Source organism: Tiliqua scincoides, chromosome 9 (genome assembly GCF_035046505.1).
Source record: "Tiliqua scincoides isolate rTilSci1 chromosome 9, rTilSci1.hap2, whole genome shotgun sequence".
Lineage (NCBI taxonomy): Eukaryota > Metazoa > Chordata > Lepidosauria > Squamata > Scincidae > Tiliqua > Tiliqua scincoides.
Genome location: NC_089829.1, coordinates 15,256,685 through 15,271,752, shown reverse-complemented (window position 1 = coordinate 15,271,752; position 15,068 = coordinate 15,256,685). Strand labels below are relative to the sequence as shown.

General features: G+C 47.5%; 1 protein-coding gene across 1 annotated transcript in view; it reads left to right on the top strand.

Annotated features, from left to right (window-relative positions):
• The first annotated feature begins 1,852 nt into the window (after positions 1 to 1,852).
• The window catches only part of DNAJC11 (DnaJ heat shock protein family (Hsp40) member C11), an 83,303-nt gene continuing 70,087 nt past the window's right edge, over positions 1,853 to 15,068 (top strand). Inside the window, exon 1 of the mRNA XM_066637015.1 lies at positions 1,853 to 1,973. Within this exon, the coding sequence (XP_066493112.1) occupies positions 1,902 to 1,973 (72 nt within the window). The 5' untranslated portion in view covers positions 1,853 to 1,901. The remainder of the gene's footprint in view (positions 1,974 to 15,068) is intronic.

Here is a 15,068-nt window from a genome sequence, read left to right as displayed (position 1 = left end):
AAGATCGGATGTCCACCCAGGCTCCTCAGCATCATCAGATCCTTCCACAAGGACATGAAGGGCACTGTTGTCTTCGATGGCTCCCCATCAGACCCCTTTGACATCCGAAGCGGCGTGAAGCAGGGCTGTGTTCTTGCACCAACCTTGTTTGGGATTTTCTTCGCTGTCCTGCTGAAGCAGGCCTTTGGAACTGCAACAGAAGGCATCTATCTCCAGACCAGATCAGATGGAAAGCTCTTCAACCTCTCCAGACTGAGTGCGAAGTCCAAAGTCCAGCTGAAATGTCTTCGTGGCTTGCTCTTTGCCGACGATGCAGCTGTCACTACCCACTCTGCCAAAGATCTCCAGCAGCTCATGGATCGTTTTAGCAAGGCCTGCCAAGATTTTGGACTGACGATCAGCCTAAAGAAAACACAGGTCATGGTTCAGGATGTGGACTCACCTCCCTGCATTACAATCTCTGCGCATGAACTGGAGGTTGTCCATGACTTTGTGTACCTTGGCTCAACGATCTCCGACACTCTTTCTCTTGATACTGAGCTAAACAAATGCATCGGTAAAGCAGCTACCACGTTTTCCAGACTCACAAAGAGAGTCTGGTCCAACAAGAAGCTGACAGAACATACCAAGATCCAGGTCTACAGAGCTTGCGTCATGAGTACACTTCTGTACTGCAGCGAGTCATGGACTCTCCGCTCACAACAGGAGAGGAAACTGAACGCTTTCCACATGCGCTGCCTCCGGCGCATTCTCGGCATCACCTGGCAGGACAAAGTTCCTAACAACACAGTCCTGGAACGTGCTGGAATCCCTAGCATGTATGCACTGCTGAAACAGAGACGCCTGCGTTGACTCAGTCATGTCGTGAGAATGGATGATGGCCGGATCCCAAAGGATCTCCTCTATGGAGAACTCGTGCAAGGAAAGCACCCTACAGGTAGACCACAGCTGCGATACAAGGACATCTGCAAGAGGGATCTGAAGGCCTTAGGAGTGGACCTCAACAAGTGGGAAACCCTGGCCTCTGAGCGGCACGCTTGGAGGCAGGCTGTGCAGCATGGCCTTTCCCAGTTTGAAGAGACACTTGGCCAACAGTCTGAGGCTAAGAGGCAAAGAAGGAAGGCCCATAGCCAGGGAGACAGACCAGGGACAGACTGCACTTGCTCCCGGTGTGGAAGGGATTGTCACTCCCGGATTGGCCTTTTCAGCCACACTAGACGCTGTGCCAGAACCACCTTTCAGAGCGCGATACCATAGTCTTTCGAGACTGAAGGTTGCCAATACAAAAATACATATTAATTCTATATATAGTATAATAATTAATAATCATTACATATTATATTACATTTATTACATATTATTATATTACATATAATAATAATTATATATACATTACATTACATATAATATTACATATGCATAATTATATACATTACAAAACTACACATAAAACACATTCTGTGCCCTCCAGCTTTGTTTAGCCGTGGCCAGCACGCTTAGGGGCGGAGCCCCACGTCGCCACGCCTCGTCAACACGCCTAGGCGGGGCTTCGGTTTCCCCTCGGAGTCCAAGCGGAGCGAGGCCGGCGACAGCGCGCATGCGCACTGCGACTCGCGCGGCGCCCTCTTCAAAAGTTCTCTGAGTCCTTCTCGCACAGAAAGGTCGCCTCGCCTCCCGGCTTAGTGTGCGCATGCGCCGTGCGCTCCGCGACTCCCAAATCCCGTCAGCGTTTGCGCAAGCGCATCTCTCCCTGTGGTTCTGCAGCTGCGCGGCTCATGCGTCTCCCGGCAGGACCTGCGGTGGGCGCTCTCGGCGGCAGCCCTTGCGCCTACCTCGCCCTTTGCTGTCCAGAGCGGCCCCTTCCGGGCGCATGCGTGCGCGCCAGGTGAGAGGTCGGCAAGATGGCGGCGGCCTCGGGGGATGAGGCGCCGGACAACGAGGACTACTACGCGCTGCTCAACGTCCGGCGGGAGGTGAGGAGGAGGAGGAGGTGGCGGCTGCGGCTACGCGCGGAGTCCGCGCTGGAGGGCCCGCGGCCGAGCCGTCGTCTCGCCCCTGAAGCAGGGCCGGGCCAGCCCAGGCCGCTCACTCGCTGGGGAAGGGCTGAGCCAGGCAGGGACGGCCGCGCCGCCCCCGAGCGCTGGGAGCCCTTCTCGGTCCGCGGCAGCAGCCCCGGTGGACCGCAATCTGCAGTGTGTGTATGTAGACGTGTATATATACACGTGTATGCAGACGTATGTAAATGTGGGCTGTCTTTCAACATATTGCTGAAGAGTTCAAACTGCTGGTTGCTCCCCCACTTCAGGCTGCAGATGTGAGAATCCCAGTTTTGAATACTCCCTGCAAGCAGAAAACTAGCATAACAAGGATGAGCTAAAATAGCATGAGGTGTTCATTTTCTACCTGCAGGGAGTTAAAACGTGGGGAAACTGACAAAACAGACACCTGCTGTCTGCTGTTCCCCTGGGGGCTGGGGATAAGAATAGGCCCTCAGTTTGTCTGTACTTGTTGTAAGAGGCGACTAAACAGCCACAGGGTAGATGGGACTCCTTAGCCTGGGAAGGCAGCTCATCTGAGAGAAGGAAAACTCTGATCCCAAACCTCCGCTGCCTTGTGGCTACATTCAGTTATGGGAAAGGCTTTAGGAGTCAACCTTGAGGCAAAATCCGGAGCCAGAGTCCCTGAGGCAGTTCATGGTGGAACCAACTGTATCGGCTTCTGCCTTTCCATTGGACCATTTCAGCGACGGGGAGAGGGGGGATTTGCTGCATGGGAAACAGTCTATCCTCCATATCTACTTTACCCAGGCTTTGTGCACTGGAGAGGACAGTCTAGAACCACCATTCAGAGCGCGATACCATAGTCTTCCGAGACTGAAGGATGCCAACCAATTCAACACACACATATATAAGCATGTATGTGTGTATATACACGTATGTGCCTGTGCGTGTACATGTGTATGTGTCTGCATCAGTGGCGTCACTAGGGTTCATGTCACCTGGTGTGGGAGGCCAGCACGTAGCCCCCCTGCAGTGGGTGGGGCAACACTCCAGGTGGTGGGCGTGGTGATCTACCATCACCCTATCCCCACCGGTTTTTTGGCTGTACCTTTTGATAGAATAAATATATTTCAACGTAGTTTGTTTCATTGCATTCTACATGAAATTACACATTGATATATAACACGATGGTATTATTCCTCCAAACTCTGATTTTAGTGATTTTGGTCACTAGTGGTGTCACCTCCCCCCAGGGTGTCAACTTACTAACACCTTATTGGAGCAGTTCTCAAACTTTTGGCACTGGGACCCACTTCTTAGAATGACAGTCTGTCCAGGACCCATCATAAAGCAAATTAAAATAAATAATTATAAATAAAGTAAAATCAATAAATAAGGGAAAGCCAGCCGTGTTCCACCAAGTGAATTTTCTCTGTAGCCTGCCTACAATAACACCCCTTCACAAAAGAATCAGTAAGATTTTCACCCCTACCTAGTTCAATTTAAGTTCTTTTATTTCAAACATATCACTATCAGGACCCACCTGGCTTTGCAAGTTTGAGAGCCGAATCCTATGCCCGTCTACTCAAAAGTAAGTCCCATTATAGTCACTGGGGCTTACTCCCAGGAAAGTGTGGTTAGAACTACAGCCTAAAACAGAAAAAAATTTCACCTTACCCTTTCAAGGCTGTTTCATTCTTTTTATGGAGGGGGCTGCCTTCTGGAGCATTTGTTGAGCTCCAGTTGCATCAAATCAGGACCATTCTGGTGGCCTCACATTTCCCTTTGCCTGACCTGCCCAGGAGCCAAAGCACGTTTGCTTACTCATGAGTAAACGTGACCATGTGGCTTAGTTTTGCTTTCCATAGGACTTAATACATTCGCCAGCTTGGAGGGAGGGACCTCCTTCTCGGGTGTTTTGTTGGGGCTACATTCATTGGATCAGGACCATTCTGGTGTTGTTGGATTCCTCTCAGCCTGCCCTATCAGGTGAACAAAGGCCTGTTCACCTATTGTATTGGCAACCTTCAGTCTCGAAAGACTATGGTATCGCGCTCTGAAAGGTGGTTCTGGCACAGCGTCTAGTGTGGCTGGAAAGGCCAATCCGGGAGTGACAATCCCTTCCACACCGGGAGCAAGTGCAGTCTGTCCCTGGTCTGTCTCCCTGGCTATGGGCCTTCCTTCTTTGCCTCAGACTGTTGGCCAAGTGTCTCTTCAAACTGGGAAAGGCCATGCTGCACAGCCTGCCTCCAAGCGGGCTGCTCAGAGGCCAGGGTTTCCCACTTTTTGAGGTCCATCCCTAAGGCCTTCAGACTACTCATGAGTAAACACGCGATACCCCTTGGTTTCTCTTTCTATTGGGCTCCATGCATTTTTTTCCAGTTTTTTCCCAGTAACTTTTGATAGAAAGATATTTTACTCCTGTTTTTTGCATTGCATTCTGCTCGAAATTCCACATCCAACGGTATATAACATGATGGTATTAATCCTAACCACCACGATTTTAGTACGTCACCCTCCCAGTGCGTGTCACCCCCCTCTTGTGCGTCACCTGGTGCAGCCTGGACCCCCTAGTGATGCCACTTTTCTGCACGTATATATATGTATATGTACAGTCTATAGTGTATATGTGTATATATATGTATTTACACATACATATATGTATGTGTGTGAGCGTATGTATGTATATGTGTCTACGTGTGTATATATGTATGTGTGTGAGTGCATATAGAGGGGTGTGAGTGTCTGTGTATGTGAGTGTCTGTGTATGTGTGTGGTGTGAGTGTCTGTGTATGTGTGTGTGTGGTATATGTATGCATGTGTGTATATGTGTATATGCATACATATCTGTGTATATATGTGCGTATGTAGATGTGTGTATGTATATATGTATATACACATGTATGTATGCGTGTATGTGTGTGTATTTATATATAAAATTTTAAAATATATTCAATAATATACAATGGCGTATAATGATATAATGCATATATAATATACAATGGTACAAATTATTAGATCTGGCACTAGAGTGACCTGATACAAAGAGGGACAGAGTGCCTGTACTAGGGGTGTCAAACATAAGGCCTGGGGGCAGGGTGACCAGATGTCATAAAGGCAAAAGAGAACCAGGCACTCCAAAATATAAGACATTCATTCAGAAGATTTCTACCTGCCCTTCCTTTGCCAAAGCAGATGCCGAAGGCAGCTTACAGTTTATATGTAAAAATGTACAATATAAAAACAATAAATAAAATATCAAAAAGAAATAAAAACAATAAATAAAATCACAAAAGGAAATAAAAACCAATTGGAGGAGGTCAAAAACTATTTATACTTACAGAACTGCTACAGAGGCCCAGGAGGCAGACAACCCATCACCCAAATTCCAGACAAAAATGTTTTAAGTCCTCGTTGAAATGCCACGAGGGAGGGGGTAGATCTTGATTCTCCCAGTAGGGAGTTCCATAGTAGTAGTGCCACTACTAAGAAGGCTCGCCCCTGTGCTGCCATTCCTTTGACTTGGGAGAAAGGTGGCACTTGCAGGAAAGTTCCCTCAGATGACCTAAGAGGGGAGTCTGGAATATATGGAAGAAGGCGGTCCTTCAGTGTAGGGCTTGTCAAAAGCTGAAACCACTTGTATATTATTTGCTGTGGTTAATTTAAACACTATATTTAAATTCAACATTATGTAACACATAACTTATTAACTACAAGAAGCCTATGTGCTGCCTGCACGGGCCTGCTCACAGGGAAAAGGTAAGGCCACACCTGGAGTATTGTGTCCAGTTCTGGTCGCCGCATCTCAAAAAAGATATAGTGGAAATGGAAAAGGTGCAAAAGAGAGCAACTAGGATGATTATGGGGCTGGGGCACCTTCCTTATGAGGAAAGGCTACGGCGTTTGGGCCTCTTCAGCCTAGAAAAGAGACGCCTGAGGGGGGACATGATTGAGACATACAAAATTATGCAGGGGATGGACAGAGTGGATAGGGAGATGCTCTTTACACTCTCACATAATACCAGAACCAGGGGACATGCACTAAAATTGAGTGTTGGGCGGGTTAGGACAGACAAAAGAAAATATTTCTTTACTCAGCGTGTGGTCGGTCTGTGGAACTCCTTGCCACAGGATGTGGTGCTGGCGTCTAGCCTGGACGCCTTTAAAAGGGGATTGGACAAGTTTCTGGAGGAAAAATCCATTATGGGGTACAAGCTATGAAGTGTATGCGCAACCTCCTGATTTTAGAAATGGGTTATGTCAGAATGCCAGATGCAAGGGAGGGCACTAGGACGAGGTCTCTTGTTATCTGGTGTGCTCCTTGGGGCATTTGGTGGGCCGCTGTGAGATACAGGAAGCTGGACTAGATGGGCCTATGGCCTGATCCAGTGGGGCTGTTCTTATGTTCTTATTATGTTCTTAAAAGGGGGACATTTAAATTCTTTTCCAGGACATGAGGCTAAAAAGAGGACATCTGGTCATCTTCCCTGGGGCCTGAATGAAAGCCTGTGGAAGCCTTTTATCCGGCCCTTGACCTCTCCCAGCACCACCATCAGCTGCTCTCAGCTGCTGAAAGGGCAGCCCACATATAATTGGATTCTCCCAAATCTTTAAAATATGATCAAGATTTGTGTATTTTCCCTTCTTGCAGCTGATGAGTGCCTAGGTGAGAAGAAAGTGCTTATTTCTGGTCATAACCTGCTTAATCACTTCTTGCTTTATGACCTGGCCCTCAGCAGGCATCATGAATGATACTCCTGGCCTATACCTTTAACCATTGTGTAGAAGGGCAAATTTTGGCAGGTGCAGCTTTTTGAACCCTTCCATGTTGACCTGCCAAAATTCCCTCTTCTGTATAGTGGTTAAAGGTATAGGTACTCTGTCCCCACTTTGTATCTGGTCACCCTACCTGACACAAATATGCTGGGCCCAACTGCGTGCAAAGTAGGGGCCTACTTATTGAGTTGTGGGCACCACTGGTATGCATTGGAAGCCTCCTGCAGTCAAGGCAGATACCTGGGTTGGGTGGCTATGGGCAGAGACTGGGGTTTCAGGTATGGAGGGTTACTTTTCTCTTCCAGCCCCTTATGAGGATGCTACAAGGGATCAAACCTGTTGGGATCTCCTGCATCTAGGGGTTGTGTTCTGCCACTGTCTCCCAGCTTCTGTTATTGGGAAACTACCTCTGGCTCTGCATGTCTAGCTGAATAGCATTGTGCTGCCCAGCAAAGGTGTTCCTCTTGGTTGTCTCAGAAAAAAAACCTGTCATTTAGCAGCAGAGGGAGCTGCCTTCAGCTGAATAAGACCCTTGTTCAGACCCGGTCAGCCTAACATCCATACCGGGTAAGATGGTGGAATGCCTCATCAAAGATAGGATCTCAAAACACATAGATGAACAGGCCTTGCTGAGGGAGAGTCAGCATGGCTTCTGTAAGGGTAAGTCTTGCCTCACGAACCTTATAGAATTCTTTGAAAAGGTCAACAGGCATGTGGATGTGGGAGAACCCGTGGACATTATATATCTGGACTTTCAGAAGGCATTTGACACGGTCCCTCACCAAAGGCTACTGAAAAAACTCCACAGTCAGGGAATTAGAGGACAGGTCCTCTCGTGGATTGAGAACTGGTTGGAGGCCAGGAAGCAGAGAGTGGGTGTCAATGGGCAATTTTCACAATGGAGAGAGGTGAAAAGCGGTGTGCCCCAAGGATCTGTCCTGGGACCGGTGCTTTTCAACCTCTTCATAAATGACCTGGAGACAGGGTTGAGCATTATGGGGTACAAGCCATGATGTGTATGCGCAACCTCCTGATTTTAGGAATGGGTTAAGTCAGAATGCCAGATGTAGGGGAGAGCACCAGGACGAGGTCTCTTGTTATCTGGTGTGCTCCCTGGGGCATTTGGTGGGCCGCTGTGAGATACAGGAAGCTGGACTAGATGGGCCTATGGCCTGATCCAGTGGGGCTGTTCTTATGTTCTTATGTTCTTGTTCCACTTAGTTCTGTGATGGCTGCGCTGACCAGCAGCAGTGGCTATCCAGGGACTCAGGGAGAAAAACAGATTGTTCCCAGCTCTGTCTGGGGTTGCTGTCAGAGACTGAACTTGGTGGCCCTATCTGTATGCAAAGAGCCACTCCACCACTGAGTTCCAGCTCCATCCCTTTGCTTCATGCTCTTTATTTGTATTCTGTCCTTCTGTAATAAGTAGCATTCAAAGTGGCTGGTAGGCTTAAATTTTCGTGCAGTGATCTGCACATTAAACAGATGCCCCCCTCCCCCCAAAAGTCATAAGCAAAGTATAACTGTAGTGATTAGAGAGTGTTGGAAGGAGCATGGTGAGTCCTAGGCAGATTTGAGATGGGGGAGGATCTCAGCCATGAAGCTTCCTGGCTGATCATGAAACTTCCTGGCTGATATGTGACCAGCCACTGATTTCTCAGGCTGACTGATGTCATGGGGTTGTTGTGAAGATAAAAACAAGATGGAGGAACCATGTTGTCCACTTTGAGCTCCCTGTAGGAAAGGCAGCATATAGCAGCCTTGCTTTGCTCATAAGAACAGGAAAGGTTTCCTAGATTCTGAGCAGAGAGAATTGCCTCATCTTGTGGAGGCAGAGAAGATGATGATGATGCTTCTCCTCTACAGGATGACACAACATCTGTTACGAATCTTTATATACCACTTTAACAAAAATGTTTTAAAATTAGTTTATGTAGCAGAAGGGTTTAGAAGGCTGTTGCCTGTCCCAGAGGGACTCACCATTTAAAAACGTACACAAACTACCACTGGGAAGTGAATTGGGACAGTTCCTGTCCCCCTGGAAAATCACCACTTTAAAATGTGCTTCTTTGCCCAGTTTGTAGGGACGAAAAGCAATTCTATCTGGTTAGATCTGTTTAAAATCTGGAAAACATTTTTACTCTTATGAAGAAAGCAAGTTGATTGTTCTGTTCTTGTAGTTTTGTGGTGGGAGGGCTTGTTCATCCTTCTAGTGCACAAGTTGTTGCATCAGTTGTATGTCTGTAAGCTGCTTTGAATCTGAGTTCTTTCAGAAAGTTGGGGTATGGTTTGTATCCCACTTTTTCAGCTGGTCGGGAGTGCCAGACTTGGGCTTCTAGAAATTCTCAGCTTAAAAAGGGAGAGGAAAGTTATCATGTACATTTATTTAGTACATATATTTTTCTCACCTTTCTTCTGTGGGTGGTTTCTCATCCCAGTCTGGACTGAGCGCCTCTGAGGTTCAGCAAGATTGCCGCATAGTGTGCCCTTCAAAACAACATGGGTCTCCATATGCCTGTGAAGGTGTTGTTTCTCCTGGTGATTTTAAGTCATTCTTTTCTGCACAAAAGTCCAGTATATTGCTAATCGTAAGAGGGACATGTGGGACTTCCAAATTAGATAATCTTTTATGGACTCTTCAATATCTGTTTATTTTTTTCTGTATGTAATAAACTGACAAGTTTAATTGTAATACTAATGAGTAATACATTGAAGATAGCTAGAAGGATTCTTCTTCCCCTTGTAAGACTAGACTGGTTGGATCTCTTGAGATCAAGATAGGACATTTTGGGCTCTTAGTCCGCACTGGCTTTGAAATATAGCAAGGAGTATTTGGCATTCTGTTCAGGAAGAGGAGATGACAGTGGCAGAGAAATGGAAGGAAGAAGGAGGAAGGAAAGGATTTGAGTATGGGAAGCAGACAGGCACCTGTAACAATGACAAGAGCATTTTGTCACTGTCATGTAGCATCCCTTTGTAAGCTTCTCCACATACAGGAGAAAAGTGGCAGTTGATTCCATGCAGTGAATTTTTCTTTTCTGTAGACTTCTGATCAGTCAAAAGCCAATGATCTTTAGCCTTGGTGACCTGCGCTTACCCAACAGGGTCTATTGTGATGATTTCTGATGCTTAGTGCAAGTTAAAACATACATTGCTCTCGTTGTCTAAGTTCAAGTTGAAACTAAGCTCCTTTTCCTGGTGCTGGTTTTCTGTGTTGGAATACTAAAATTGGGAAAGATAGCAAAACTCGCAAATGAAGGCACAAGTCCTGTTTTTTCACAACAGCAACAAAAATGTTTGCACCGTTTGACCAGGAGAAAAAGCTGTAAACAAGGAATCAGCAAGAAGCAGTGTGGTGTATTAATTTGCATGTCAGACTAGGACTAAGGGAGATCCAGGTTCAAACCACAAAGCGCACTGAATGATCTTGAGTCAGTTATTTTCAGTTTATCTTAAATATACAGTTGGTTGTGAGGATGAAATGGGTTCAGGGAGCATCACTTATGCCACTTTGAACTTCTTGAAGGGAAGAGAAAAGGACCAGTGTTTGGCATGCCTTGTCAGGTGCCCCAATAGGGGGAGGTCTCAGGCTGGCCCTGGTAAGCATTGTCAAAAGTAAAACCTGTTCTATTTCATAAGAGCTACAAAACGGATTGCATTGTTGACACTAGATGAAGTACTGACAGTGTATGTATATTGATAGAGAAATGTGGGTGAATTGGGTTGACAGAGGGCTGGTCTAAGGAGATCCTTAGCTTGCCTGCTCAGAACTAGTGATTAAAAATCTGGTCCACCTGTTGCAAAAAAGGAATTGAGTCGTACTGGACTACTTGCTCCTTAGTCACTGTTAAGACATTGTACATTAGTAAATTGTTCCCCTCTCAGCAATCCTGGCCTTGCCTCAGAACACTAGAAGGCATCCTTTCTGCGCAGCCTGTGGGCCCCTTTTCTTTTTCAGACACTGGGGATTCCAGATTTCTCAATAAGTTTCTCTGGAGCCCCAGAATACAGAGATTCTTTGAACGTTAGTGTCGCAAGGTACCTTGGAGGTCATCTAATCCCTCTGATCTGTGCAGGCAACTGCTGCAGTATCCCTAACTGTTGGTGGCTATCCAGCCTGTGTTTGAAAAACTTCAATGGGGAAGAGCCCATGACTGCATGAAAGTGGTTCCTTGTGCTTATTAGGCTTGGAACTATTTTTTTTTTTAGCATACCTGTGGGATACTTCCTCCCTCATGCCTTTTCTTGACAGGCTATCCTCAAGAATAAGTTGCATTAAACTTGGTGGCATTTCAGGTAGGCTTGCATAAGGATTTCATTGCCAGTTAAGTACATGTAACAGAAACCATCGCATACACTCCCCGTTTGCCCTGCCTCCATCCTCTTCCCCCCCCCATTGCCTCCTTTGTGTCATCATCTAGATCAGTGTTTCTCAAACTGTGGGTCGGGACCCACTAGGTGAGTTGCGAACCAATTTCAGGTGGGTTCCCATTCATTCACTTCAATATTTTATTTTTAATACATTAAACTTGATGCTGTCATTGTATGCAATTGCATTTGGGGAAATGTTACAGATCTGTACTTTGAACAGGCTTTGTACAGATGTATGTGCTTCTGTACAATGATAGTCAATGTACAATGATAGTCAATTTTAACAATGATAGTCAATGGGGCTTACTTCTGGGTAAGTGTGGGTCGGATTGCAAACTAGTTTTGTTAAAACTCTTCCTGCCTGATGATGTCACTTCCGGTCATGACATCACTTCTGACTGGTCCTGACACATTCTTGTTCTAAAAAGTGGATCCTGGTGCTAAAAGTTTGAGAACCACTGATCTAGATCAGGGGTGCCCAAACCTCGGCCCTGGGGCCACTTTTGGCCCTCGAGGCCTCTCAGTGCGGCCCTCAGGGAGCCCCCAGTCTCCAATGAGCCTCTGGCCCTCCAGAGATTTGTTGGAGCCCACACTGGCCCGACGCAACTGCTCTCACTGTGAGGGCGACTGTTTGACCTCTCGCGTGAGCTGTGGAATAAGGGCTACCTCCTCTGCTTGCTGTTTCACATCTGTGATGCAGTAGTGGCAGCAAAGGAAAGGCCAGCCATGCTTTGTGCAAGGCCTTTTATAGGCCTTGAGCTATTGCAAGACCTTCATTCATTCATATAAATTCATCTTTAATATAGTCATTTATGTAAACTTATGCAAATTTATGCAAATTTTAAATGTAAATAAATTCTTTTTCCACCCGGCCCCTGACATAGTGTCAGAGAGACGAAGTGGCCCTCCTGCCAAAAACTTTGGACACCCCTGATCTAGATCGATGGTATTGAACTTGTTCCATATAGTGGGCTGAATATCATTAATGGCACATGCTGATGACCAGAAGTGACATCATTATGCAGATATTGGCCAGGATTAAGCACTTTGTTCTCAATTAGGAACTTATCAGCTGCAAATGGCAGAAGAGAAAATACACAAATCTTGATCATATTTTCAAGATATGGAAAGATATGACTACCTATTTAGCAGCGCTGCTTCTGCTGAGGTTTCACTTTATAGCTTAGCAGCTGAGAGGTGCTTTGCAAAGTGATGCTTTGGCAGAAGTAGTGCTGCTGAAAGGGTGTTTCTGGGAGAACCCAGTTATAACGGCGGCCAGGTAATGAACTTACTGGGGTGGCATTTGACCTGCGGGCCTTATGTTTGTCACCTATGAACTAGATTAAAAAACCCCTGGGTAGGGACCTGTCTTTTCACTCTGTGTAAAGTACCATATGCATTGACAGTGCTAAATAAATGATGTTGTGAAGGATACAAATAAAAAGCTGGTGAAGCTCTGCCATTTTCAACTTTGTATAGAAAGAGGTTTTTGAAGTTGTGTTTTCTCCTTGTAACTTTGGCAATTTGCAGGTTCTTAAGTTACCTACAAAGTTTCTGTACTGCTTTTGGTAGAGTGTCTCCCTACCCCCTCCAACCGATTTTGCTTTTAAGTGTGTGTCGTCTGATGGGAACATGATTGTTATATATTTGCGCCCCACATGTGTGTTGTTTTTTTTACAAGTGAGTGGTATTGATCCGTGTCACAAACCTAGGGGGGTTTGGGGTGCTCAGAGTTCTTGGTTCGCGAACCCTAAAGCCCTCAAGGCCCCTCTGCTCAGTAGTACTGCCACCACCCTGTATGTGCCAGTGCCTCATTCCAGGGACACTGAGACCCTCTAGGCCAGGGGTCAGCAACCTTAAACATTCAAAGAGCCATTTGGACCTGTTTTCCAGAGAAAAGAAAACCTTGGGAGCCACAAAAGCCTCTTGACATCTAAAATGAAGATAACACTGCATATATAGTTTTTTTTATCTTTATGCTATGTATAAAAAAAACTATAGTGTGTTAAAATCAATGGGATTTCATTTGACTCCAAAGTGGAGTCAGGGGAGGGAAAAAAAACCCGACTGATGCTGCTTTGCGCTGAATCGAAGCAATGGGAAGACTTATGCAGGCTTACTCAGAAGTAAGCGCCTCTCTGATTTCCATGGGGCTTCCTCCTTAGTCAGTGTGTGTAGTATTAGGATCGCATCCTCCACCTTCAGACTTCTTTTGGGAAGTCTGCCCTGTCGGTTTCAGAGGGACTGACTTCCATGCTCAGGCGCACTGACCAGGAGAGAAATCGCATGAAGGCCAGAGGGGCTGATTCCGGAGTCGGCTCCCAATCCTAAGCATGCCTACTCAGAAGTAAATCCCATTCAGTTCAATGGGGTTTACTCCCAGGAAAGTGTGCACTCCCTGCAGGCGCACTCCAGGGAGCTCCAGGGTCAGTCACCCCCTGCAGTGAGGTGGGGGCAACATTAAGGCAAAGGGCGTAATGAAGCCTGCCAGACTCAGAGGGATGGAGCCGAAGGATCCCTCTGCCTGCTCTGTGCCGGGGGGGGGGGAACGGTGGCAGGGTTAGAAGAGCCCAGCCTGAGCGCAGGGGAGGCGCATGCACACCTCGGGCTGAGCACTCCAAGTTGCGGGGAGGGGTCGGAGGAGGCTTCGGAGCGCAGCTTATCTGCCTCAGAAATGCCTTTGTATTTTTACATAGTAATTAGTTTAGCAAAGGGGGTGACAGAGAGGCGCTCTGTCACCCCCTTTGCCACTTTCACCCGCCCTTCCCCGCTGAACCCATGCGCCACCAGCTCTCCCTGCCTGGCCCCAGGGGTCCCTGCAAAGTGCCCCCCGCGCCTGCCACCAGTGGCCCTGTCCCGCGGTTCAGCCCCCTGCAGCTGCAGGGAGAAGGAAGGAAGGGCGCAGGGAAGAGGTGCCCGGCTGCCCCCCCGCGCCTGCTTGCAGTGGGGCGCCTGTGGGCGCCTGCTTGCAGTGAGGCGCAGAGAGCAGGTGCGGGAGAGCGCCACTGCCCCTTCCTTTGATGCCCTTCCCCGCTAAGCCCATGCGTGGCCACGCCAGCGCTGCCAGCTCTCCCTGCCCGGCCACAGGGGTCCCTGCAAAATGCCCCCACGCCTGCCACCAGCGGCCCTGTCCCGCAGCACCTGCTCACAGTGGGGCGCGGAGAGCAGGTGCGGGACAGCGCTGCTGCCCCTGCCTGGCAAAGGAGCTGCTGTGGGCGGCGCCCCGACCCCGCACTCACCAGCAGCCAGCGCCCCGCAGCACATCGCGCTGGAGAGAGGCGCCCTCGGGGCTGGGCTGGCTGCCCACATGGCTAACGAGCCAAGTTAGAGAGGCTGTAAAGGGCAAGGAAGCTTCCTTCCGTAAATGGAAGTCTTGCTCTAATGAGGAGAATAAAAAGGAACATAAACTGTGGCAAAAGAAATGTAAGAAGGTGATACAGGAGGCCAAGCGAGACTATGAGGAACGCATGGCCAGCAACATTAAGGGGAATAATAAAAGCTTCTTCAAATATGTTAGAAGCAGGAAACCCACCAGAGAAGCAGTTGGCCCTCTGGATGGTAAGGGGAGATAAAAGGAGACTTAGAAATGGCAGAAAAATTACATGAGTTCTTTGCATCTGTCTTCACGGCAGAAGACCTCAGGCAGATACCACTGCCCGAACGGCCCCTCCTGACCAAGGAATTAAGTCAGATAGAGGTTAAAAGAGAAGATGTTTCAGACCTCATTGATAAATTAAAGATCAATAAGTCACCGGGCCCTGATGGCATCCACCCTAGAGTTATTAAGGAATTGAAAAATGAAGTTGCTGATCTCTTGACTAAGATATGCAACTTGTCCCTCAAAACGGCCATGGTGCCAGAAGATTGGAGGATAGCAAATGTCACGCCTATCTTTAAAAACGGAAAGAGGGGGGACCCAGG